The 24,414-nt window shown below is 44.7% G+C and overlaps 1 protein-coding gene across 13 annotated transcripts in view; it reads right to left on the bottom strand.

Annotated features, from left to right (window-relative positions):
* The window catches only part of ZC3H18 (zinc finger CCCH-type containing 18), a 2,225,788-nt gene that overhangs the window by 367,263 nt on the left and 1,834,111 nt on the right, over nt 1–24,414 (bottom strand). For all 13 annotated transcript variants that reach the window (XM_044081724.1, XM_044081723.1, XM_044081715.1 and 10 more), the window contains one exon: nt 23,900–24,318. In XM_044081724.1, the coding sequence (XP_043937659.1) occupies nt 23,900–24,318 (419 nt within the window). The remainder of the gene's footprint in view (nt 1–23,899; nt 24,319–24,414) is intronic.

The raw sequence follows: 24,414 nt of genomic DNA on the forward strand, positions 1-24,414 counted from the left end.
CAAAACACCTGCTGCAACTGTTGTTTACACAGGATGCAAAACAACTGCAGCAAGGTTGGCCCCAGCGACTGAAAATTACATGTCATTGTAGGACTGAGTGACTACCTGTGTTTTGCTCAATCTGTCTGCAAATACATTGGTTAACCCCATGATGTGATGTGTGCTGCTATCAAAAAAGTGTTGTGAAGACAGTGCCAGACTCTCATGGCCTCTCGACATATAGGATAAGAATGGGTTCCCTCATTGCTTGTTGATGTACCATACCACTGCCACGCTGTCCATCTGAATGGAAATCACACTCTTGGGGAGAAGGCCCTCAAATGCCTGCAACACTAGGAGGACCATTCTCAACTCCAAGACAATGATGGGAAGACTGACCTCCAGAGATGACAATGTACCTTGGGATCATTCTCCCTTCAAAATGACCCCACCACCAGAAGAGAGCCATCTGTCATCACTGTTGTAATCGGAGATTCTACCTGGAAAGGGTGGCCCTCGGTCACAATTGGGAATGCTATCCAAGCAATGGGTTGTTTGCAGATCTGCGTAATTCATACTTTTGAATGTAAAGAGTGAATGGATTGAGATCACTGTACTACTAAAGCTCAGTGCAGTACTCTCATGCAGTATCTGCCTAAAGGGACCATTAGTACTGTGGACATCATGAACCCTAAAAGACACAGAAGTAACCTGGATGGTGATGGGTGCTGCATTAGATGTAAAGCTGTGAGATGAAGTGACAGAATTCTGACTGAGAAAGGCTGACTACTTACAGTTTGGTGTCGAGGTGGCATCCAATGAACTCTATACACTGTGTTGGAATTGGCTGGCATTTTGGTAGACTCACAGATATTCCTAAGCCTAGAAGCAACTGGAGTACCTGGTCCAAGTGGCATAACAGTAGATGCTCAGTGGAAGCTGTGAGAAGCCAATCACTGAGGTATGGGAAGACCTGGATTGCCAGTAGCCATAGGTTCACCACTACTACTGCCATGATCTTGGTGAACACCCTGGGGGCTGTGGTGAGGCCGAATGGCAGTGCCCAGAATTAGTAGCAATTGGCTCCTAGCCAAAACTGGAGAAATCTCATAGATTGCTCTGCAATTCTGCTGTGACACCAGGCGTCCAGAAAATCTATGGAGCACATCCAATCATCCTTCCCATCCTTCCTCAACAGAAGTAAAACACACTATACTACATTGTGGTCATTCAGAAGTTTGTCTAGTTTCACAAACTGGTACAGATGACTGGGATCTAAAATGGATCTGAGGTTCTCGGTTTTCTTTGGTACCAAAAAGAACCTGGAATTGACTCCAGATTCTAAGTGGTAGTTGTGACTGGTTGAATGACTTTTTCTAGCAGCTTTGAAATTTCTATGGCTGCTAAGTTCCACCAACTGGAGTGGAACACTGGGGACTTGCTTCTTTTTCTGAGGTAGCTGAGAAAAGGGAATTGAATAGCCTCTGGATATTTTTAGCACTCAGGACTCTGAAGTTACTCAGTGCCAAGCTTGAAGGTGAAGAGACAGGCATCCCCAGCTGCCTCCAGAGTGTAGCGGTCGAGCAACTGATCAGAAGTACTGAAAAGCTTTCTCAAAAATGGACTGCAAAAGCCTTGGTTATGCAGTCCACCTCTACCCTCCAAGGCATTGTCTACTACAATTACCTCCCCCTTTGACACGGAGAGATCTGTCACCCTGACAGTTATGGAAAGAGACTGTAATTTGCAGAACTACATCATCTTCCTCAAACTCTGGTTCTTACAGAAAATTCTTGGTGGGGTGGAGAAGTGTACTCCCACTGCAGAGAGTCTTAGCATCTTGGTGGCTTCTGGTAAGTGCATCTTTGACTTTTGGTCCAAACATGGTGGAACCATCATAAGGGGCATTAACAAAGGATGACTTAAAATTTTCTGTAAGATCCCAAAGCTGCATCCAGGCATGGTGAAGCATGACGATGACGGTGTCTGCTGCTCTGGCTATACCATCAGATGTATTAGAGAGTAAAGGCATGGCCACATCTGAGGAGGACAGTGGAGTGGTAAGTTGGGAGTCAACTGTTTTCTGAACATCTGCAGGCAGTACATCTAACAGGGACTTGGTGATCTTTTCAGTCACATCTCTTGGGAATCTTGTTAAATAAGCCAGATAGTTCAGCGATCTACGGGCAAAAGTCACTGATGCTATAGGCCTGCTTCCCAAATCTGTTCATCGCCCTAGATTCTCTATTAGGAGGATGAACAGAAGCAGCTTTCTTCCAACAGCTTCTTCACGGTGGCTGCTGCCCCAACCACAGTATCTGCTGGTGGATCCTTATTCCAGTGCTTCTTTGTCCATAGGTGCAGGTAAGATTCAATCGGCTTTTTAAGGGATGGGCTCCACCACACTGGAATCCTTCCATGCTCGTTGTGCCATAAGGTCAATAAATGGGTCAATGGGACATAGCGCCTAGGAAGATAATGGTCCATAACAAGAAGCTTCCAAGCATAGTTTCATCTGGAGAAGTGTCTTGGGATGATCAACCCCTTCTATGGTTCATTAATTTGAGAACATCATTAAATGCAACATCTTCAGAGAGGGAGTGAGAGGAACCCACTCAATCCTCAAAGTCAGTATCTTTGGTGAGAGACTCAGGAGAAGAGTCCAACTGCTTACAAGTTTGCATAGCAGTTTTCTGGGGGCATCTTCTGGGGAAGTAGAAGGTTCAGAATTGGAAGGGGAGCTGACAAAGCAGACTTCAGTGGAAGCCTTGGGACCAGCTGTCCCTGTCTGACAGGATGAAGAGGAAAGGAAATAGATGGCAGTTTTTTTTGGGGTGGAGCCAAACTGGCTGAAACCACCTGGTCAAATGCCTTGAAGGCCAAAGCTGCCACCAGCACTGAGGAATCCCTCTGATCCGAAGAAGAGAGGGAACTCTTGCCGCCAACTGTAAGTCCCGAAGCCGATCTTGTATCCAAGCTATCTAGGGTCAAAGCCTCAAGAAGGAGAGACTGCTCCAAGAATCTTGGTGTCGATTTACCTTAGAGCATTCAGTGAAACTGCACAAACAAATCCAGGCATGGTGGCAAACTGCAATGTTGGTGCCTGCTGCATGAGACGTACTGTCAGCTGAAAGTACAGTTGTGTACCTACCATAAATGTAGATGTTCGAGTATATTCACTGTTGCAGTCATTACACTTGGTTATCCTGCTGGCAGGCTACCCATAGTCAGCCTGAATTCAAAAGTCCTGGTCCGGCGTCGGTTGCTGTCGCCTCTTCCCCGATGTCAGTGCGCCAGGGGTATACAAGATGCAGCAGACGTCATTTTCTTCAGTTTTTCTTGCCCCAGATGTCAGGTGTCCCCAAGATGGAAGGCAATACATATTGCTAATAAAAACATACGGTAAAATAAAACCAATACCTTAATCTACAAGCAAATATACCACATAGGTTGTATAGGATAGAGAAGTATAGATAAGTCACAGCAAAGAAAGGGGGATGGAGGCTGGGTAACCTGGACTGCAACAGTGAATACACTTGAACATCTACATTTATGGTAGGTACACAACTGTACTATGTTCATCGTGTTTCACTGTTGCAGTCATTACACTTGGGTTGAATCCCAAAGCTGAGGTAGGGCGGCTGGGTCTAAATAGGATTAGGAGTGGCTATGAGGCCCTGCAGAACTGCAGTGGCAGCGCCTGCTCTGGATTTAGAATAAAGTGGTAGTGGATGAGAGAAAATAGGAGGTTCCATATTGTAATGAGCTGAAATAGCAGAGGCATGGATCTTAATTGATGAGAAGGATAGGCCTTTGTCCAACATCTCAGTTAAGTATTGTAAAATCTGAGGAATATTTGGAACAAGTGGTTCAAGTCCTTGTGCCTGGTTCCAAACACAGAATATCTTCCATTTTTCTGCATAAGATTTCCTGGTGCTGGGCCTCCTGGCTTCCAAAATGACACCCATAACAGCTTTAGAGAGAGGTGCATTCTGAGTGGCTATATTATTTGCCATGCAGCCAGATTTAAAGTTTTGTGATGGCTGTGCAGGATCAGATTGTTTTGTTGAGTCAGAAGATGAGGAATTTGAGGTAAAGTCCAGGCTGGGCCTTGAGACAAGCTCTTTAGGATTGGGTGCCAGTGCTGGCGTGGCCAGTCTGGGGCAATCAGAATCATTTTTGGCCCCTCTTGTCTGACTTTTAGGAGTACCATGGGAAGGAGAGGCAGTGGTGGAAAGGCATAAACTGTTAGGGTTTTCCAGCTGAATGACAGAGCACCCACTTTCCATGCTTGTGAGTGGCAAGTCCTTGTGCAGAATCTCTGTAGTTGGTAGTTGTGAGGGGAGGCAAAAAGATTTATGTCTGGGCAGCCCCATTGTCTTGTTATCATGCTGAAGGCCTGTGGATCTACTTTCCACTCATGAAGGTCCATGAGGTTTCTGCTTAGTTCGTCTGCCAGAGTATTTTCCTTTCCTGGCAGGAATTGTGCCTGCAGATGGACTTGATAGGTCAGTGCTGTGTTCCACAAAGTCATGGCTTTCCTGCAGAGGGGGTAGGAATGTGTGCCCCCTTGCTTGTTTATGTACCACATAACTGTAGTATTGTCCGTCTTTAGTAATAGTTGTCCTGGATGTAGTAGATCCTTGAAGGCTGTCAGGGCATTCTGTACAGCTAGCATCTCTTTTTGATTGATATGAAGATGCATTTGGTCCGCGGGCCATGTGTGCCCCCCAGGCATAATCCGATGCATCTGTTGTTAGTGTCTGCCTGGCTGTGGGTAAAGTGAAAGGCTGTCCCTTGTTGTGGTGACAGGTCAGTGCCCACCATCGAAATTCCTGTTGCAGGCAGGGAATAAGAGTTATTATTGTTTCCAGGCTGTGGCAATGTTGAATCCAAACACTTTTTAGATACCATTGTAGCTTCCTCATATGCAGTCCTTGCATATGGAATTAGTAGGCTGCAGGATGCCATGAAGCCCAAAGCCTGCAGAATTTTTCTTGCAGGTAGCTGGGTCTTTGTTGCCATCATTTGAAAGTAATGAGTCAGTTGCCTTTGCTTGTCTGGCGTGAGATAAACCATCTGGGCAGTTGTATTTAAGCTTGCATCCAGAAATATTATCTCTTGAGAGGGCACTAGCTTTGAATTCCTTTCGTTTACTGTGTACCCTAGGCAAATTAGTAATCTTTTTACAAACGCCAGATGCTTTAGTAGAATGTCCTTGCTCTCTGCTTGAATAAGGCAGTCGTCCAAGTAGGGATATATTTGAATTCCTTTTTGTCTGCAAAATGCAATTACTGGTGCCAGGCATTTTGTGAAGACCCTGGGCGCAGTACATAAGCCAAAGGGCAGTGCAGAGAATTGGTAATGCAGTGAGCCAGCTATGAATCTGAGGTATCTTCTGCAGGACTGTCTGATTGGGACATGCAGGTATGCGTCTTTGAGGTCCAAAGTAACTAGCCAAGCCTTCTTGCCCAGCATGGGTAGAAGCTGCTGTAGTGTCAACATTTTGAATTTTGGAACATCCAGGAAAGTGTTTAGAATAGACAGGTCCAGTATTGGTCTCCAGCCTTTGTCCTTTCAGGGTACCAAGAAAAGTCTTGAGTAAAATCCTTGCCCCTGTTCTTGCTGTGATACTTTTTGGATAGCCCCCATGTCCATGAGAGCAGAAATTTGTTTTTGTGCCTCTGCCCACTGATTTTGTGGCAGGTCTGGCATACCTTTTGACCTTGGAAGGGTGTGAAAGTTGAACCTGTAACCCTCAGAAATAATATTCAGTACCCATTTGTCCTGGGTAATCATGTGACAATTTTGTGAGAAAAGTGCTAGTTTCCCCCCTAAGGGTGCTGCTAAGAGGTAAGTGCTTGGCATATGTAGAGGAAAGTCATTGGGACTATTTCCTATAAGGTTGTGATTTGTCTTCTCCGCCTTTGGGGGCTGAAGCACCCCATTGTTTAGGTCTGTATGAGCCTTGGGGCTGAGAAATGCCTCTTGGGTGTCTGTATCTGCCTCTTTGTGGCCTGTCTGACAATGGAAAGGACCAATTTTTGGAAGGCCAGTTCCTGCTAAATCTAGGTGGCTGAGCCTGTAAAAAATCCTTTACAGTCGGCATTGATTTTGCTTTATCCTCCATTTTCCTTAACACCAAACAAAGTATCATGCTGTAATGGAGCATCCAATAATTTTGCTTTAATATGATCAGATAAATTCTGTTCTTTTAACCAAGCATGCCTTCGAATGACAGAACCTGTAACTGCGGCTCTGCAAGATGCCTCTAATGAATCAAAACCACATTGCAAAGTATGCTTTCCCACTTGTTCAGCTGCATGCAATAAATCCTGCATTTCCTTGTTCTCAGGACATTAAGAGCTTGTAAGCATTTTCTGTTTTAGCAAAGACATTAGGTATTGTTGATATTTAAGCATATGAAACTGGCAGTTTAAAGCCCTTACAGCTAAAGTAGCAGAGGTGTAAACCTTTTTCCCTCCATCTGTCCAGTGCTATAGAATCCCTATCAGGGGGAACAGGTTTTTTTTGCAGTGGAAGCCTTGACCCCTTTGGGACCCTGAGAAATAGTTTCTGGATCAGCAGCAGGGTTTTTATAAAGAAATTTATGAGAATCTGGAACCCTGTAGTATCTATCTGGCTTAACTGGTGCAGGGGGTAAAGAATTAGGAGTCAAACTGGATTCAGAATACACATCATCAACAATATCTAGTACAGAGGGGATAGCAAGAGGCCTGTGCTTAGGCAATAAAAGAAAATCTCTAAGCCTTTTCTTAGATTCTGAATAATCCTGGCTCTCCCAATGGAAATGTTCCCTCATGGTGTGCAGGGTTTCCCCAAAAGAGTAGTCCTCAGGAGGAGAGGCTGAAGGGATAGATTCTTCAGCATCAGAGTCCTCATAGGGAGGAAGAGACTATCCCTGTTCTGAAGAGGAATCAGAAGAAATACAGACCTGATCAGAGAAGTCATAGTCAGTGTCTTGCCTAGGCCTTTTATCAGGAGGGGGATGGGAGCCCCTGATCAAAGTAATTAGGCCCTCGGCCATTTTAAGCATGTTTCTTTGGCATGGATGACTGTCCAGGAGAATGCATACTTGTTTCTTTGTCTTTAATGGTGTTTTAGACTTTGCCTTGGCTGCTGAAGAGGTCTTGATAGTAAGCTGTGTAGGTCTGAAAACACCCTCAGAAGCCGATGCCTGCTCAGCGGCTCTGGACCCATCTGAGGGAATTGTTTCCGTAGGCCCAATACCTTGAGTTTCCAGAGGCCTAGCTGTCTCCACGTGAGAGTCGGAGGCGGCCTGTGGCTTTGAGGTAGCGAGTGTCAGGGGATGCGAAAGCACCTCACTGAAAAGTGGCGACTGGCCTAGAAGAGGCTTCGTCGTCGGTTTTGGACCTTGGATGCCTGTCTTTTTCTTTGTCTTTGCGCTTTTTAAGGACTCCAGTCGCCGGTTGTTCCAACGGCATTATATAATTAAACCACCGGACAAAGGAATGAAAAGCAAAATCGAACAGACGCTTAATAGTGCGATTGTTGAATCTAGCACAAAACAGACAACTAGCAATGTCGCGGTCAGGGCCTAGGCAAGGAATACAGTAAGAATGAAAATCCTTATGAGGTATTTGCTTCCCACAAGAAATACAATTGTTAACTTTTATTGACATCGGACTGGAGCAAGAAAAAGTTTCCCCAACGGGGTACTTAACTTTATTGAAGACTTTGGATCTGAAATTCAAATTCGAAAATCTCAGGAGTCGGCCGACTGGCACTTGCGAACTGCTTTTGCTTTGAGCACCGTGGGGCAAGAAAGACTGGAGAAAATGGCGTCGGCTGCATCTTATATACCCCTGGAGCACTGACATCAGGGAAGAGGCAACAGCAACAGACACCGGACCAGGACTTTGGAATTCAGGCCGACTGCGGGTAGCCTGCCAGCAGGATAACCCAAGTGTAATGACTGCAACAGTGAAACACGATGAACATCTGGAAATGAGTCTCATGGATACATTAGAAATCAAAACCATGGTTGATAATGGAGTCTCCAAAGTCTTAGACTGTTGAGATGTCATCGACTTGGACATTTTGTACCAAACCCCTCAAATCTAGTCAAGAGTGCCATATAATTCTGCTAATTAAGTACAAATGTGGCTGATGTAAAAGCATGCTTCTCAAGTCAGCGCAATGCCAGAAACTCCCTATTCCAGAGGTGGACCGACGGGCTCTCAACAGACATCTCCATTTTCATGGCTGCAGCAAAGATGACGTCATCAACTGTGTAATCCTTGCTCCAAAAGGACCTATCGATATGGAGTATCAGTATCTTGTCAGACTTACAGAAAATAGGCACCACTGCACTGGGTTATCTCCTAGCTTCTGTAAAATCAGGTCGATGAGGGTGTCCAGAGGGTGCAACACATAAGATGTGGATGAGCCCACACCAAAGGCTTTAAAAAAAAAAATGGGCTTCTGTAGTACACTGCCCTCACTGTTGCATCAATTCTAAGAGGTTGCCAAAAGAGGCATCACATCAAGGGGACTTTGGAGACCCTTCCTCTTTAAGGTGGAATCCCAGCAAGAGACTCTTGGGGCGAATTAAAGTGCTTCCTCTTGCACTACCTCTTCCTGTGAACCTCCGAGAGAGGATGGAGCTTCTGGGGGGAGGGGGTAAGGAAGCCAAACAGGAAACCCTGTCCTGGTGCTGCTCAAAGCCTGTAGGTGTGAGATGTCCCAAAGACAGCTCTAGAGATATGGAGACACTAGATGGAACCGAGGATCGGGATAGATAAGACACCAGTGCAGAAACACCAGTCTCAGAATGTGAACCCGGACACCTGGAAATTCCTGTTCTAGCAGCTGATCCTGACAGGTCCAAAGTAGAGACTAGACTTGAGCTGTACAAAGCAGAAGCACTTAGATGTGTAGGGGGAGATTCAATAATTTCAGTCTGAAATGACCCTGGGCCCTTGGCTCCATGGCGCATACGGCTCCAAGAAAATCAGAGTCAAGTACATCAAGGAAGAGGCTAGAACCAAAGTCAGCCACCATTAACACTGACAAACAGAATATGGTTTTGTGTCGGAACCATGGTCACAGACACAGAGATTTGGGCCAAAAGAAGAATGACAAATGAGGCAAAAGGGGAACCCTCTGGTCTGAGGAGGAGGGAAGAATAAAAACAAAAAGTGGCACAAAAGCAGAACCAAGTACCACTAAAACATAAAAAACACTGCCTTCGGAACACCAGTTTGCAGAAATAAGTAGTCTGTAGATGCAATCCCAAATTCTTTAATAAATCACAGCAAGTAAAAAAAGATGTTATGTACTTATCATAAAGTTCCATGTGAGTTGTTCATCTCACCTTTATTCTTACACATGGGTTCAGAGCCGAGCCAACGGCTCAGAGTTGGCCGCTTTACTAGCTAAAGATCTCAGAGTAGCTCGAGGCCAGGCCCCTATCCCATGATGCTCTCTGTCCTACCTCCGATCTAGTTTGCTGAACTCGGTACGCCTCAGATCTAGTCTGCTGAACTCAGCACGAACAGGTATAACTCACTAAATACTCCAGCCAGAGTAAGAAGGCCCACGAGACTACCAGACCCCAAGTCTACTCGCTCTTCGAGACCCTGGAGGGGGAAGGCGGGTGGGAATGTAAGAATAAAGGCGAGATGAACAACTCACATGGAACGTTATGGTAAGTACATAACTTCTTTATGTGAAGTTGTTCAATCTCGCCATTTATTGTTATACATGGGTAGCGTCCCAAGCACCTTAATCCTGGGTGGCTCAAGGGAGTATATTCCTGAGCACAGTGGAACCAAAGGAAGCCCTGTCCCTGGAGGCCCTGTCCACTTTGTAATGAGTGATAAAGGTATGAGGCTTAGACCAAGTGGCAGCTGCACATATAGTGTCCAAAGGTAAACGAGCCGTATAAGCCGAAGAAGTGGAGACTGCTCTAGTTGAATGGGCCGTCACACCATGCTCTAACGTTTGGTTCGCTGAAGAGTAGATAAATTTAATGCAGTCAGCCATTTGGAAAGGGTAACTTTAGCAACTGGTAATCCTTTCTTAGCGTCAGCATAAGATACAAAGAGTTGGTCAGATCTTCTAAATTCCTTTGTCCTGTCCAAACAGAATCTTGATTGTCTATGGACATCAAGTTTATGCAACATGTATTCCAACTGATTAGAATGATTAATGAAAAAGGTTCGAAGTTCAATAGTTTGGTTCAGATTGGTCTCAGAACACACCTTTGGCAAGAATGAAGGATTAGTCCTCAGTGACACCCAGTCTGGATGGAACACCAGATATGGGGGTGTGATAGAAAGGGCTTGAAGCTCAGATACCCTGCATGCTGAAGTAATGGCCACCAAGAAAATAAGTCTTCCAAAAAAGAAATTTCAACTAACAGGATGATGCAGGCTCAAAGTGGGGAATCATAACATGTGACAGCACAAAATTTAGATTCCAGGGAGTAAAGGGTTGTCTAACAGGTGGCCTAAGATGAATGATGCCATTAAGGAAGGCCCTACATAATCTGTGAGACATTAAATTAGAACCTTCAGCTCCGAGGTGAAAATTCGAGATCGCAGCCAACTGAACTCTAATGGCAGCTGCAGCACCTTCGTGAAAAAGCTTAGATAAGAATTCCAGGATATTAGCAATTGGGGCAACATAAGGATCAATGTTATTCTGAGAGGCCCAAAAAGCAAATCGCTTCCATTTACTAGAATACAACTTTCTAGTAGAAGCTTTATGAGAAGATACAAAAATGTGCTGTACCTCCGAAGAAAAATCGTGCGACCTGGCTAGGTAGAGAATCGGAGCAGCCAAGCTGTCAGTCTGAGGGAACGAAGGCAGGGATGGAGGGCCCCTGACGAATGTGTCAGTAAGTCTGGAACTGGGTCCAGAATCCAAGGTTCCTCCAGTTGATAGAGTCGGAGAAAGGGGAACCAAATCTGATGAGGCCAAAAAGGGGCTATTAAAATTACAGTCCTTCCCAGGGTTTTGGCTTTCTGCAAGAATTTCGGAATCAGACGTATAGGTGGAAAGGCATACAGGAGTCCTGGGGGTCAATCGTGCACGGGCGAGTCCTTTGGGCTGTCCCCTGGTGGGGGATGCAGGGTAAAGTAGCTTCTGCATTTGGCATTCATATGGGATGCAAACAGGCTGCAGCAAGGCTGGCCCCATCTGCGGAAAATCTTCTCCGCAACTCTGTTTTTGAGAGACCACTCGTGCAGTAGCAGAATGGCCCTGCTCAGTTTGTCCACTATCATGTTGGATTTGCCTGGGATATGCACTGCTATAAGAAAGCGCCCGGTGGACACAGCCCACTGCCAAATTCTCAAGGCCTCTCGATACAGGGAGTAAAGACTTGGTTCCCCCTTTCTTGTTGATGTACCAGACTACAGACATGTTGTCCGTCTGTATCACAATCGTCCCTAGAGGCAGAGAGTCATGGAAGTGCTGCAACGTCAAAAGCACCACTCTCAGCCACAGAACACTGATGTACAACTGTGACTCTGTCTCCGACCAGGTGCCTCGGGCTGTTCTTCCCTGAAAAAGCCCCCACCCCACCCTATCAGAGAAGAGTCCATGGTCACCGTGGCTGATGGTGGGGGGAGAACGAATTGCTGACCCACTGAAACTTGTTGGCTGGTCAACCACCAGCAAAGATGCTTCTTGCATGAGTCCGTAATCATGATTAAGAATGACATGGGAAGTTGTTGGTACGACCACTGGGTGAATAGTAACCATTGAAGAATCCTCGTATGCATACGTCCCACGGGAAAGTACAGTTTTGTACCTACCATACATGTAGATGTTTGAGTGTTGACACTGCTACAGTCATCACACTTGGGTTATCCTGCCATCAGGCGGTCCCGCAGTCGGCCGGAGATCCAAAGTCTTGGTCCGGCGTCGGTTATCGTCGCTTCTTCCCTGACGTCAGTGCGACAGGGGTATAAAAGAGGCAGCCGATGCCATTTTCTTCAGTTTTTCTTGCCCCAGATGTCAGGTGCCCCCAAATAGGAAGGCAATACATACTCCTATGTAAACATATGTAAGCAGGAAAGTAATGGCAGTAGCTGTAAGCAAATACACCATATAGAGATGCATCAAATTGAAAGTATGCAACTGGAGTTGTACAAAAAACCCTGGAATGAAGAGGGGATGGTGGGAGGGTAACCTGGACTGCAGCAGTGTCAACACTCGAACATCTACATTTATGGTAGGCACAAAACTGTGCTATGTTCATCACTGCTGCAGTCATCACACTTGGGTTGAATCCCAAAGCTATGGATGGGTGGCTGGCACTAAATCGGGTTAGGTGAAGTCAGAATGCCCTGAAGAATTGCAGTGGCAAAGCCAGCTCTGGTTTTTGAGTATAGTGTTAAGTGGTAATGCTTGGTAAAGGTGTGCACTGAACTCCAAATTGCAGCCTCCAAAATATCCTTTGTTGGTACCCCTCTGAGAAAGGCTGCTGAGGTTGCTGTAGCCCTGGTAGAATGGGACCTAATATTTACAGGCACAGTTTTCCCATGGTGTGTGTAGCAGAAGCGGATACAATGAGCTATCCATGTAGAGATAGTCTGTTTTGAAATAGCCTTTCCTTGTGAACCTGCAGCATAGGATACAAAGAGTTGGTCAGTCTTTCTGAAGGTCTTTGTCTTATCCAAATAAAAATGTACTTGTCTATGAATGTCCAAAGAGTGAAGGAGTCTTTCTCCTTTATTCTGGAGGTTTGGATAAAAAGTGGGTAAATGAATGGTCTGATTCAGGGCCACACTGGATGCTACCTTTGGCATAAAGGTAGGGTTAGTTCGTAATGAAACTCTGTCTTGATGAAAAATGATGAAGGGTTCCACTGCCATTAGGGCCTGTAGCTCTGAAACCCTGCATGCTGAGGTGATTGCCAGCAGCAAGGCTGTTTTCCAGGACAAGTATTGTAACTCTGCTGAGAAGGCTGGTTCGAAAGGAGCAGTGTTAGTTTTTCTAAAACAAAGCTGAGGTCCCACGCTGGAGTTGGAGGTCTTCTGGGCGGTCTTATATTCTTAGCCCCTCTGAGGAACTGTCTTAGTAAAGGATGTGAGAATATAGGAGGATCCGTATTGTAATGAGCTGAAATGGCTGAAGCATGGATCTTAATGGAGGAAAAGGAAAGGCCTTTGTGTAGCATCTCAGTTAAGTATTGCAGTATCTGAGAAATATTTGGGATCCAAGGATTTTGGCCTTTAGCCTGTTTCCATGCGCAGAATCTTTTCCATTTGTCTGAGTATGTTTTTCTGGTGCTGGGCCTCCAGGCCTCTATAATGACATCCATGACCTCCTTTGAGAGAAGTGTTGATTGGTTATTCAAGTTATTTTCCATGCACCCAAATTTAAAGTCCTGAGCTGACCGTGAAGTATCTGAGAGTTTTGCTGAGTCAGCAGGTGTGGAAATTGAGGTAAAATCCATGGAGGGCTGTGCGCCATGTTCCTTAGCATTGGGTACCAGTGTTGTCGTGGCCAGTCCGGAGCAATAAGGATCATTTGTGGCCTCTCTGATCTGACCTTCATTAACACCTTTGCCAGTAGAAGTAGTGGAGGGAAGGCATAGACTTGTCAATGTTTTCCAACTGAATGATAGGGCATCCACTTTCCAGGCTAGTGTATGGTATGTCCTTGTGCACAATATTTGTAGTTGGTAATTGTGGGGGAGGCAAAAAGATCTATGTCTGGTCTTCCCCATCTTCGAGTTATCATTGAGAATACTTGTGGATCTAGTCTCCACTCGTGAGGATCTGTGATATTTCTGCTTAGCTCGTCTGACAATGTGTTTTCCTTTCCTGGCAGGAATTGTGCTTGCAGTTGAACTTGGTAAGTCAATGTTGTGTTCCACAAGGTCATTGCCTGTCTGCATAAGGGGTAGGAATGTGTTCCCTCCCTGTTTGTTTATGTACTACATAACTGTGGTGCTGTCTGTCTTTATTAGTAGTTGATCTGGATGTAAGAGGTTCTTGAAAGCTGTCAGAGCATTTTGCACAGCTAACATCTCCTTTTGGTTGATGTGTAGATGCATTTGATTTGCAGACCATTTGCCCTGTAAGCACTGTCCTGCCATGTGTGCTCTCCAGGCGTAATCCGAATAATCTGTTGTTATTGTCTGCTTTGCTGTAGGTAAGACAAAAAGGAGACCCTTGTTTAGGTGACATGCTTGAGCCCACCATAGAAACTCTTTTTGAAGGCAGGGAATGATTGGTATAATTGTTTCCAAGGTGTGACTGTGTTGAGTCCATACACTTTTCAGGTACCATTGCAATTTCCTCATATGCAGTTTGGCATATGGAATTAGTAGAATGCAGGATGCCATGAACCCCAAGGCCTGCAGGATTTTCCTTGTAGGGAGCTGGGTTAATGTTGCCATCATTTTGAAATATTGAGTCAGTTGTCTTTGTTTGTCTGGCGTGAGACAAGCCATCTGGGCCATTGTATTTAAGCTGGCACCCAGGAATATTATCTCTTGTGAGGGCACTAGTTTTGATTTATTTTCGTTTACTGTGTACCCCAGGCAACTTAGTAGTTTTATTACAAACGCCAGATGCTTTAAAAGAATGTCCTTGCTGTCTGCTTGAATAAGGCAGTCGTCCAGATATGGGTAAATTTGGAATCCTCTTTGTATGCAGTATGCAATTACTGATGCCAGGCATTTTGTGAATACTCTGGGCGCAGTAGATAAGCCAAAGGGCAGTGCAGAGAATTGATAATGCGTTGTACCTGCCAGAAATCTGAGGTATCTTCTGCAATTTTTTTCTGATTGGGACATGCAGGTATGCCTCCTTGAGGTCCAACGTTACCAGCCAAGCCTTCTTGCCCAGCATGGGAAGAAGCTGCTGAAGTGTGAGCATCTTGAATTTGGGAACCTCCGGGTATGTGTTTAGAATTGAGAGGTCTAAAATGGATCTCCAGGCTTTGTCTTTTCTTGGAACCAGAAATAGTCTTGAGTAAAATCCTCGTCCTTGTTCCTTTGTAGGTACCTCTTGAATTGCTCTCATGTCCATGAGAGCTGTAATTTGTCTTTGAGCCTCTGCCCATTGATTTGGTGGCAGGTTTGGCATGCCTCTCATTCTTGGTAAAGTGTGAAAGTGGAATCTGTAGCCTTGAGAAATAATATTTAGAACCCATTTGTCTTTTGTTATGATGTGCCAATTCTATGAAAAAAGAGCTAGTTTTCCTCCCAAAGGGGCTGCCAGGGTAGTTTTGCTTGGCAGACAAAGAGGAAAGTCATTGTGTTTGTTTTCTGAAAGGTTGTGATCTGTCTTCTCCTCCTCTTTGAGTTGCTGCAGGCCATTGTCTAGGTCTGAAGGAACCTTGTGGTTGACCTCTGCCTCTCGGGCGTCTGTATTTACCCCTTTGAGGTCTGTCTGAAGCAGGAAAGGACCAGTTTTTTGATGGCCAGTTTCTGCTGAAACGAGGGGGTTGTACCTGTAAAAAATCTTTGACAGTCTGCATAGATTTAGCCTTTTCTTCCATTTTCTTTAAAACTTCCTCTGCTTTAACACCAAATAAGACATCCTTCTGTAAAGGTGCATCCAATAATTTTGCTTTAACATGTTCTGGCAAAGTTTGTTCTTTTAACCACGCATGTCTATGTATTACAGACCCTGTGACAGCTGCTCTACAGGAAGCTTCCAATGAATCAAATCCACATTGCAAGTTATGCTTTCCCACTTGTTCTGCTGCATGTAACAAGTCCTGCATTTCTTTGAAGTCAGGCTGCTCCGTATGAGTGAGCATTTTCTGTTTTAATTGAGACATCAAATACTGCTGGTATTTCAGCATGTGAAATTGACAATTTAAAGCCCTCATAGCTAAAGTGGCAGAAGTATACACTTTCTTCCCCCATCTGTCTAGTGCTCTTGAATCCCTTTCAGAAGGGAGTGGATTCTTAGCAATAGAGGCCTTAACCCCTTTGGGACCCTGGGAGATGGTTTCAGGGTCTGCAACAGGGCTTTTATATAAAAATTTGTGTGAATCAGGGACTCGGTAATACCTGTCTGGTTTAGTTGATGCAGGAGGTAAGGAGTTTGGATTAAGACTAGATTCTGAGTAGACATCATCCAAAATGTCTAAAACTGGAGGAATTGCAAGGGGTCTGTGCTGAGGCAGAAGAAGAAACTCACGGAGTCTTTTCTTAGAGTGAGAATAATCTTGGCCTTCCCAGTGGAAATGTTCCCTCATTGTGTGTAAAGTTTCCCCAAAAGAGTAGTCTTCTGGGGGGGATGCTGAGGGCATGGATTCTTCAGCATCTGAATCTTCATAAGGTGGAAGGGAATAATCCTGCTCCTCAGAGGAAGCTGAGGAAATGGAAACTTGGTAAGAAGGATAATCTTCCTCCAGTCTAGGCCTTTTGTCAGGAGGGGGATGGGAACCCCTGATAAGGGTAATTAAACCTTCAGCCATCTTAAGCATCTGTTTCTTAGGCATAGGGGCCTGTACAGGAGTCTGTTGACCAGGCTTTCTTACTTTTAAAGGGGCTTTTAACTTGGCATAACACTTAATAGTAAAGAGTCGTCGGTCTGAAAACACCTTCAGAAACCGAAGGTCTGTCTACAGCATCAGAATCCCCTTCAGGATTGGCGTTCGTTGGGCCTAAAGGAATCGGCTCCTGAGGCCCAGCTATCTCGGTCTGGGAGGCCATCTGTATTTCCAAATCTGCGGTCATCAGGGGCTGCGTAGGCACCTCACTGAAAACCGGCGACAGGCCTAGCTGAGGTCTCAGTATCTGGTTTGGTTCTCGGTTGCCTGTCTTTGCGTTTTTTATTCATTCTGGTAGTTGGTTGCTCCGACTGCATGCTGTAATTAAACTTTCTACCAAAATAATGTTGGGCAAAATCTACCCGACGCTTAATAGTACGTTTGTTAAACCTAGCACAAAACCGACAACCAGTGACATCGTGGTCTGGGCCTAGCAAGGAATACAATAAAAATGGAAATCCTTATGAGGTATTTGCTTCCCACAAGAAATGCAATTATTAACTTTGTCTGACATCGGTCTGAGGCAAGAAAAGTTTCGTTTCCCCAACGGGGTACTTAGCTTTAGAGAAGACTTCGGTCTGAAATTCGATTTGAAAATCTCAGGAGTTGACCGACCGTCACTTGCGAACTGCTTCTGCTTCGGGCACCGCGCGGCAAGAAAGACTGAAGAAAATGGTGTCGGCTGCCTCTTTTATACCCCTGTCGCACTGACGTCAGGGAAGAAGCGACGACAACTGATGCCGGCCCAAGACTTTGGAACTCCGGCCGACTGCGGGACCGCCTGATGGCAGGATAATCTAAGTGTGATGACTGCAGCAGTGTAACACGATGAACATCTACCAAGAGTGTAGCTGCCATGGTGCCTAGTAGTTTTAGTACTTGATAGGTCGGTACTTTTCTTCTCTGCAGAATGTCCGAGACCCGGTTTCGGAGAGTGGCTAGTCTGTCCAGGGGCAATCTTACTGTGGCAGTGGCAGTGTCTAGTTCTGTTCCGATAAAGGAGATACGCTGCGGTGGCGAGAAAACGCAGACTTTTCAAAATTGACAGTGATGCCTGAGAGCAGAATTTGAGTGTGTGACCCCTGGACAGAATTAGTTGATGCCTGGAGGCGGCGATAAGGAGCCAGTCGTCCGGATATGGAAACACTCGGAATCTTAGATGCCTCAAGTGAGTCGTAAACACTCTGGGGGCTGTTGCGAGTCCAAAGGGTAGTGCTCGGAATTGGCAGTGACGGGCTCCCAGCCGGAAATGCAGATGATCTCTGGATAGCCTGGCCATTTTGATGTGGTAGTACGCAACCTTGAGATCTATAGAGCACATCCAATCGCCCACTCCGAGGAATGGGAAAGTAGACTGAAGTGTGACCATCCGGAACTTCTCCTTCTTTACAAATGTGTCGAGTCTGCTGAGATCCAAAATGGGCCTCCAGTCCCCTGTCTTCTTTGGAACTAAAAAGAATCTGGAATAAGTTCTGGATCCTATCTGGTCTGCTGGGACTGGCTGGATGACCCTCTTTTCCTACAGCCTCTGGATTTCTATGGCTGCCTGATCCCGGAGACTGGGTGGAACGTCTGGGATTTTTTTGCCAACAGGTGGATTTTCTAAAAATGGAATGATGTATCCTATGGTAACGATGCTTTGTACCCAAGAATCTGTTGTAATTCCTAGCCAGGCATCAGGATACAAAGCCAAGCGACCACCTCCAGAGCAGGACAGTCAGGCCTCCTTTCAGGAGCAGTGATAGGGCTTACCAAGGAACTGATCCCTGTCGCCCTGGTTCGGCGGAACCCCTCTGCCGCTGAGGCAGCGTCTTCCATTATTGCTCCCTCCTCTATCCCTGGAGGGGGGTTCACTACATGTGTTCTGGAAAGCTCCTTGGGACTTTCGAAACCACATTTTGCCACCTTTCTGCCCTTTGGGGTATGGTCTGGTAGGGACGGAAAAACGGACTCCTATGGCAGATAGAGTCTTTCCCTCTTGCTCACACCTAGTGAGAGTCTCCTTGACTTTGGGCCCAAAAAGAGAAGAGCCATTGAATAGGGTGTTGACAAAGGAAGACTTGAAGGCTTCCGCAAAGGAGCATAAGCGCATCCAGGACTGTCTCTGAAGAGCTATCGCTGAAACCGCTGCCAGACTCGAACCGTCAGCTGCATAGGAAATGAGCCGCATGGACGAGTTCACAATGGAGTTAAGGGTATTAAGTTGTGCTGTCACTTTGTCAGAGAAAGCCCTATCTGTATTACCCTGCAGAGTATTTACAAGCTCTTTCAGGAGATCTCTTTGAAGATGGGTAAAATGAGTCAAATAGTTAAGCGATCGCATAGCAAAGGTCGCAGAACTAAAGATGCATTTCCATATCTGTCCATCGTCCTGGAATCCCTATTAGGAGGATGGACAGTAGAAGAGGTTTCTGACATCTCTTTCTTGGTGGCCGCGGCCGCCACCATCGCATCAACGGGGACTCTCTTAATGAGGAACAGCTTGTTTTGGGGGAGGTGATAAACTTGCTGGGCCTCCGAGGGACCAGTTTCATAGTATCAGGAGACTCCCACACCCTTTGGGCAACCAATTCGATCACTCGTCGAAGGGCGGAGTCACCCAGGAGGTGGAAGGTTAAGACCCAAGGGCCTTCAGGAGCACTGACTCATCCTCAGTAGGGCTAACGGACTGCCAGTCACCCCTCTGCTTTAGGACTTCCAGGATATCTGCAAAGGTGATATCCTCCGAGAGGGACCGTGGGTACCCTTCCGATTCCTCTAAGTCAGTGTCTGATGTCAAAGATTCCTGCAGGGAATCTAGATGCCTCCTCTTGCATTGACTCTTCCTTGGTACCTCATCAGTGGGGGCTTCTTAGTGTGGTCTCAGCAGACCAAGTGTCACCCAATGGGGTTACCTGAGGCTCCGGGTCTCGACGCTTCACAGGGACCTGCGATGTAGAGGCAGAAAGTGGCACTTTAGTGGAGGAAGAGGAGGGACGTGATGATGTGTGTGTCTTAGATGACATAACCCTCCTCATGGCATCGAAGGTGCCACTGCTCCGACCCAAGGAAGATGCTGATTCCGAACAAGATGGCGACTTCCCCGGCACCGAGACAGTGGGCTCCGAACCAGAGGACTGAGCCGAGGTCATCCGCACCAAAGCCCCGAGAGGAAGGGTCGGAACCGATACATCGGTTCGACCCCCCCCCCCCCGGAACAGACGAGAGAGTGTCAGCTCCCAGACTCTTCAAATGGAACCGAAGAAGTCAGGGTTGATGGTGCCGAAGGCACTGGAACGGGCCTCGGCTCCGAAGGTTCCACAACCATCAGGTCCTCCTCCTCCGAAGGCCCTGCTCAGCTCGGAGGAGTAGTAGTCACAGCCGGTGGGATGGTTTCAGGCCTCGAGACCTGTTGGGTCGAAGCAGATAGCAATTTAGCCAGTGCTGGGTTCTCCAGAAGCCTCTGCACCACCCGGTCCACATCCACATTAGAAAGGGCCCTTGAAGAACAAGTCAAAGAAACCGAAGACGCCACCGATTGAAGGTTGGGTGACTTCAAGGTTTTGGAGACCGTTCCAAGACTGGGAACTGGCTCCGAAAAACTTGCTCCGTGCACGGCTCGGAAGACTGCAGAGCCGGCGATTGCACCTTCACAGTACGGCTCGGAGCCGATGACTTGGGCTCCGAGGATGCCTTCGAAGACTTCGACCCCTTCGATGACTTGGAGGTCTGATCAGCCTTGTCCAAGGTCTCTTGGAAATCTGGCTTCAACAAGCCTCTATCTACCAGCTTCCTTCTTCTCTACAGTAAAACCCTACTACTGAAGGAATGGCAGATAGAGCAATCCTCCTGGAGGTGCACAGGCCCCAAACAAACACAATTTACATGGGTGTCCATAATGGACATCTGCCCACATTTTGGACACTTCTTGAAGCCAGATTTCTGTTTCTCCTTATGGTTAGACATTGTTATAGCTACAGAAACAGTAAATGATCCAAAATACTGTACTAGTTGTCAGATCCGTGAACAACCTTCAATGTAAACCAAGAAAATACAGTAACACTAACACAGAAAACATGGTTACTGAAAGTGAGCACACAGCACACTCTAAATATACTAACAATTCTAAGTTGCCAGATCCCTGTACAACTTTAAGGATATATGCAATATTATAAATGTATATAACTAACGACTAAACACAATCCTAACCATCCAACATTTTATATATATATATATATATATATATATATATAATATATATATATATATATATATATATATCTTTTAATAAAGTTGATTTCTCTGCTGGCATGGGCTGGCCGTTTTACTGATTTTACAAGATGACTTGGGTCTGGTATGGTGAAGCCTGGACTCGAAGAAAGAACGTTTTTGAGGAAAAGTCTAGATCTGCTGTAATGGAAATGAAGGGCAACTGGAACCAAATGAACGCAGGAGATGCTGAAAGCTATAGGCTGATAATATTCTGTGTTGGATAACAGTAGAGTCCAGGGACAAAGCCATAATGGAATGAGAATGGTGCCACGGGGCTACCAACTCTGGAGAAACAGAGTCAATGGAGGCGAGGGCCCTGGGGCCTTTGGATCCAGAAAAAACTTACAAGGGAGAAGCCCACAGAACGTTTGTGGACATCCACTTTTTTTTTTTGCTCTCTCTGTTACTCCTTACCTCATTCACCCTCTCTTTCCATCTGCCCCTTCTGGTTCTTGTCAGATTTCCTACCCTTTGTCTTTTTCAAAGTTTTCTTAGAGGAAGCAAGAGACAGAGCAGGGACTGAAATAGTACATATGCCCTTTAACATAAGTTTGAGTGTCCAGACAGCTAGTGAGGTCTAACAATCAGTATCAAGGTGGACTACCCCTAGGCAATAAACACAATGCTTGGTAGAGTTTTTTGGGGGCAACTTATGCCCACATCCCAGACATTTTTTTTATGCCCAAAGTCTTGCCTATTACTACTGCAGTAACAGACTATAATGGCAATCACATACACAGTTAAGCAACAATATTCAAATCCAACAGCAGTATAACTAGCACTAACCCAACCGAGCTACATGCCCTAATAGACTATAAACATTTTTTGGAAGAGAAAGAAATGAGCAGAAGCTCCCAAATATAAAATGGCGGAAGCAGGGAGAGAGACACAAACAGATGGTCACACAATTCAAGATGGAGATGAAAACCTGACTCTCAAAGTGGAAGAAAAGAAATTTCTACACTTCTAAAGAGTATTCACTAAAAGCAAACAGGAGTATGACAGGAAAAATATCAAAGAAAAAAATGACTTAGCAGTGGAGTTTCGTATGATACGTCTAACAATGGAAGCCTCAAACAACGTTTAATACGACGTAGGAATGCAGGGCATTATGGGAGATGTGCTGGATCTTCGGAGATGAAGATATGGACGGAAAGACACCATCGGATTATAATTCATTACAACCTAGTGACTCTTCTAGGAATTTTTAAAGTTACATTCTACTTACACCTTCGGATGTCAAATATTGCTTGCTCATATGTGCATTAATGATTTCAAAACAATTCTACATATAAGGTATTATCAGATTCCATCATAAAGCTTACACAATGGCAAACAACTGTATCAATATCTGACCTCTGTCTAGTGTAAAGAGATATTGATTATTTATATATTTATTTGCATTGTAAAAATATTCACATTTCTCTAAATATCTCAACAATCAAGTAGCACAGTCAGAACTGCTTAGCCTCATTAAAAAAGCTCACAGCCGTATGAAGAAAATGCTGCCGGAAGTATGTGTGTGTTGTTGAAATGATTAACTGAGATACTGTAAGCTGTTTATACACTATAAAATTCAAATTAAAAAAGTGTTTATTTTGGCTTGTAAAATCCAGTTTAAGACACAGGGTTGAATGACTGTAGAGACTACTTTGTGCTGAACTGTTTCCCATACAGAGTTTTGTAGTAACACTTATGGTTCTAAAGATATGAACATTTGTTTATATTGTGAGGTGATAACTTCATTTTTATAAAAGACTTAGGCCGTGCACACTGAAAGCGGGAAGGCAATCTCAAGAGAGCCTTATTGCACAGAATGAGTTAAATTCTCAGACTTTCAGCAGACAACTGCTACCTTATTCTCAAAGCCCTTTACAGGGAAAAATCACTGCAAAATACTGACAAGTCAGAATGTTCACCATCACCTTAAGGTAGTTCATTATCCTCTTCTCTTCAACAACCTGCAAAACAAACATTATCCTTTTCGCAGGGATGTGGCTCACATGAGAAATCTGCATAAAAAGAAATTTGCAAACCTTCACCTGTGCATTTCCATGAGAAATTCTGATTACATTATGATAAGAACATCTAGGGGTGACTATTTCACAGCAAAAGACAGCATACACTTATGACAAAATGATAAGTGCAATAAAAATGAAAAAAAAAATTCAACTACAGCCAGTGACGTCAGGTTTTGTGACTTAACTGAACTACATAAACCTTGTGTGCCTTTGTGAATGTGTGAGCGTTGAGTGTGTGGGCATTTCCAAGCCACTATACCAAAGCATTTTAAAATTTTCCTGGGTAACTACATAGTTTCCCCATGATTCCTCGAACAAGGTGGTCAAATACCATTTCTGTTTGCTAGGACCATTCTGGGTTGGTTCTCAAGAAGTTTCAATTTTCTGTCTTTAAAAGAATCTAGGACAGAATAAATGCTTTGATTCTTTCCTCTCCTTGAAACTGAGAACAAAACTCAAAGTTGATGAAAAGGCTTATTCGGCAGTATCCGCGGCAGCCTGGAACTCCCCGCCCCCTCCCTTCCCCTTACATAACTGAGCTTCTGACTCACATTTTTAGACAACTTTGATAATCACCAGAAAGGCAAAATGTCAGTGCCAATGTGTCAAACAACCCTAAGAAATTTATGTATTTGCTTATTATATTTATCAGAGTACCACCATACTGCCTATCAAGCTGTAAAATTACGTTTATAAGTTACTTTGCATCAGTCAATACAATACACCTGCACTGCATGACTAATATAAGCAATAAAAAAATATATATATTTCTTTGAAAATGTTACTGCTGTTTTTTGTGGCACTGGTAATATCTGAAAAGCTTAATTTATAATCAATATACTAAAGTTAAAACTTAACAAGTGATCAATCAAAGCTTCAAAATACAAAGCAGAATGGGTACCAAAACATTTTACTTACTGTGCATCTCTAACCTCCACAAGTGACTGCAGAAATATGGAATCCCCAGTATTGCTATTAAAGACAAGATACTGGGAAACAGCTAGAATAAGAAGCCATCTATACTGGCCATCTGCGGCTAAACTATATGCTTCCTTTTAATCTGAAAGATCTGAAGAGTGATGGAAAATGAGAAAGTGCTCTAGACCAAATTTCCACAAAATGAAGGTTAATTTTACCTTGTTAAGCAAAGTCAGTTTGATATCTTTGTGGGCACTAAACCCACTCTGTGTCTGATTCTGTTGTGGTATTTGCTGTGATGCAGGTTTTACACTTTGCACAGGTTTTGTACTTGTTGAAGACTTTACACTTGGTAGAGGCTTTGAGTTTGGCATAGGTTTTAGACTAGGTGAAGGCTTTCCACTGGGCACAGGTTTCATAGAGGAAGCAGTTTTTGCACTATGTGCTGTTTTCCCACTGGATGCAGGTTTCCCACTAGGTACAGACTTTGTAACAGGTGATGATTTCCCACTTAGTAATGGTTTTCCTCCTGGTGCAGGCTTCCCACTTGCTGTAGCTTTAGTTGTTTTTGCTGTCTGAGGTGGTGTTTCTCGCCTCCGTTTGTCATCTTTTACATTATCTTCTTTTTTGGACTTTCCTAAAAATAATAAAAAAAAAGGTTGAAGACTTTCTTTCATTGCAGTGCTGTAACTTGAATTCTACTTTATTCTGTTAAACATAAGCAGTTTAAACA

This window comes from Protopterus annectens, chromosome 8.part1 (genome assembly GCF_019279795.1).
Source record: "Protopterus annectens isolate FY-2018-M chromosome 8.part1, PAN1.0, whole genome shotgun sequence".
Lineage (NCBI taxonomy): Eukaryota > Metazoa > Chordata > Ceratodontiformes > Protopteridae > Protopterus > Protopterus annectens.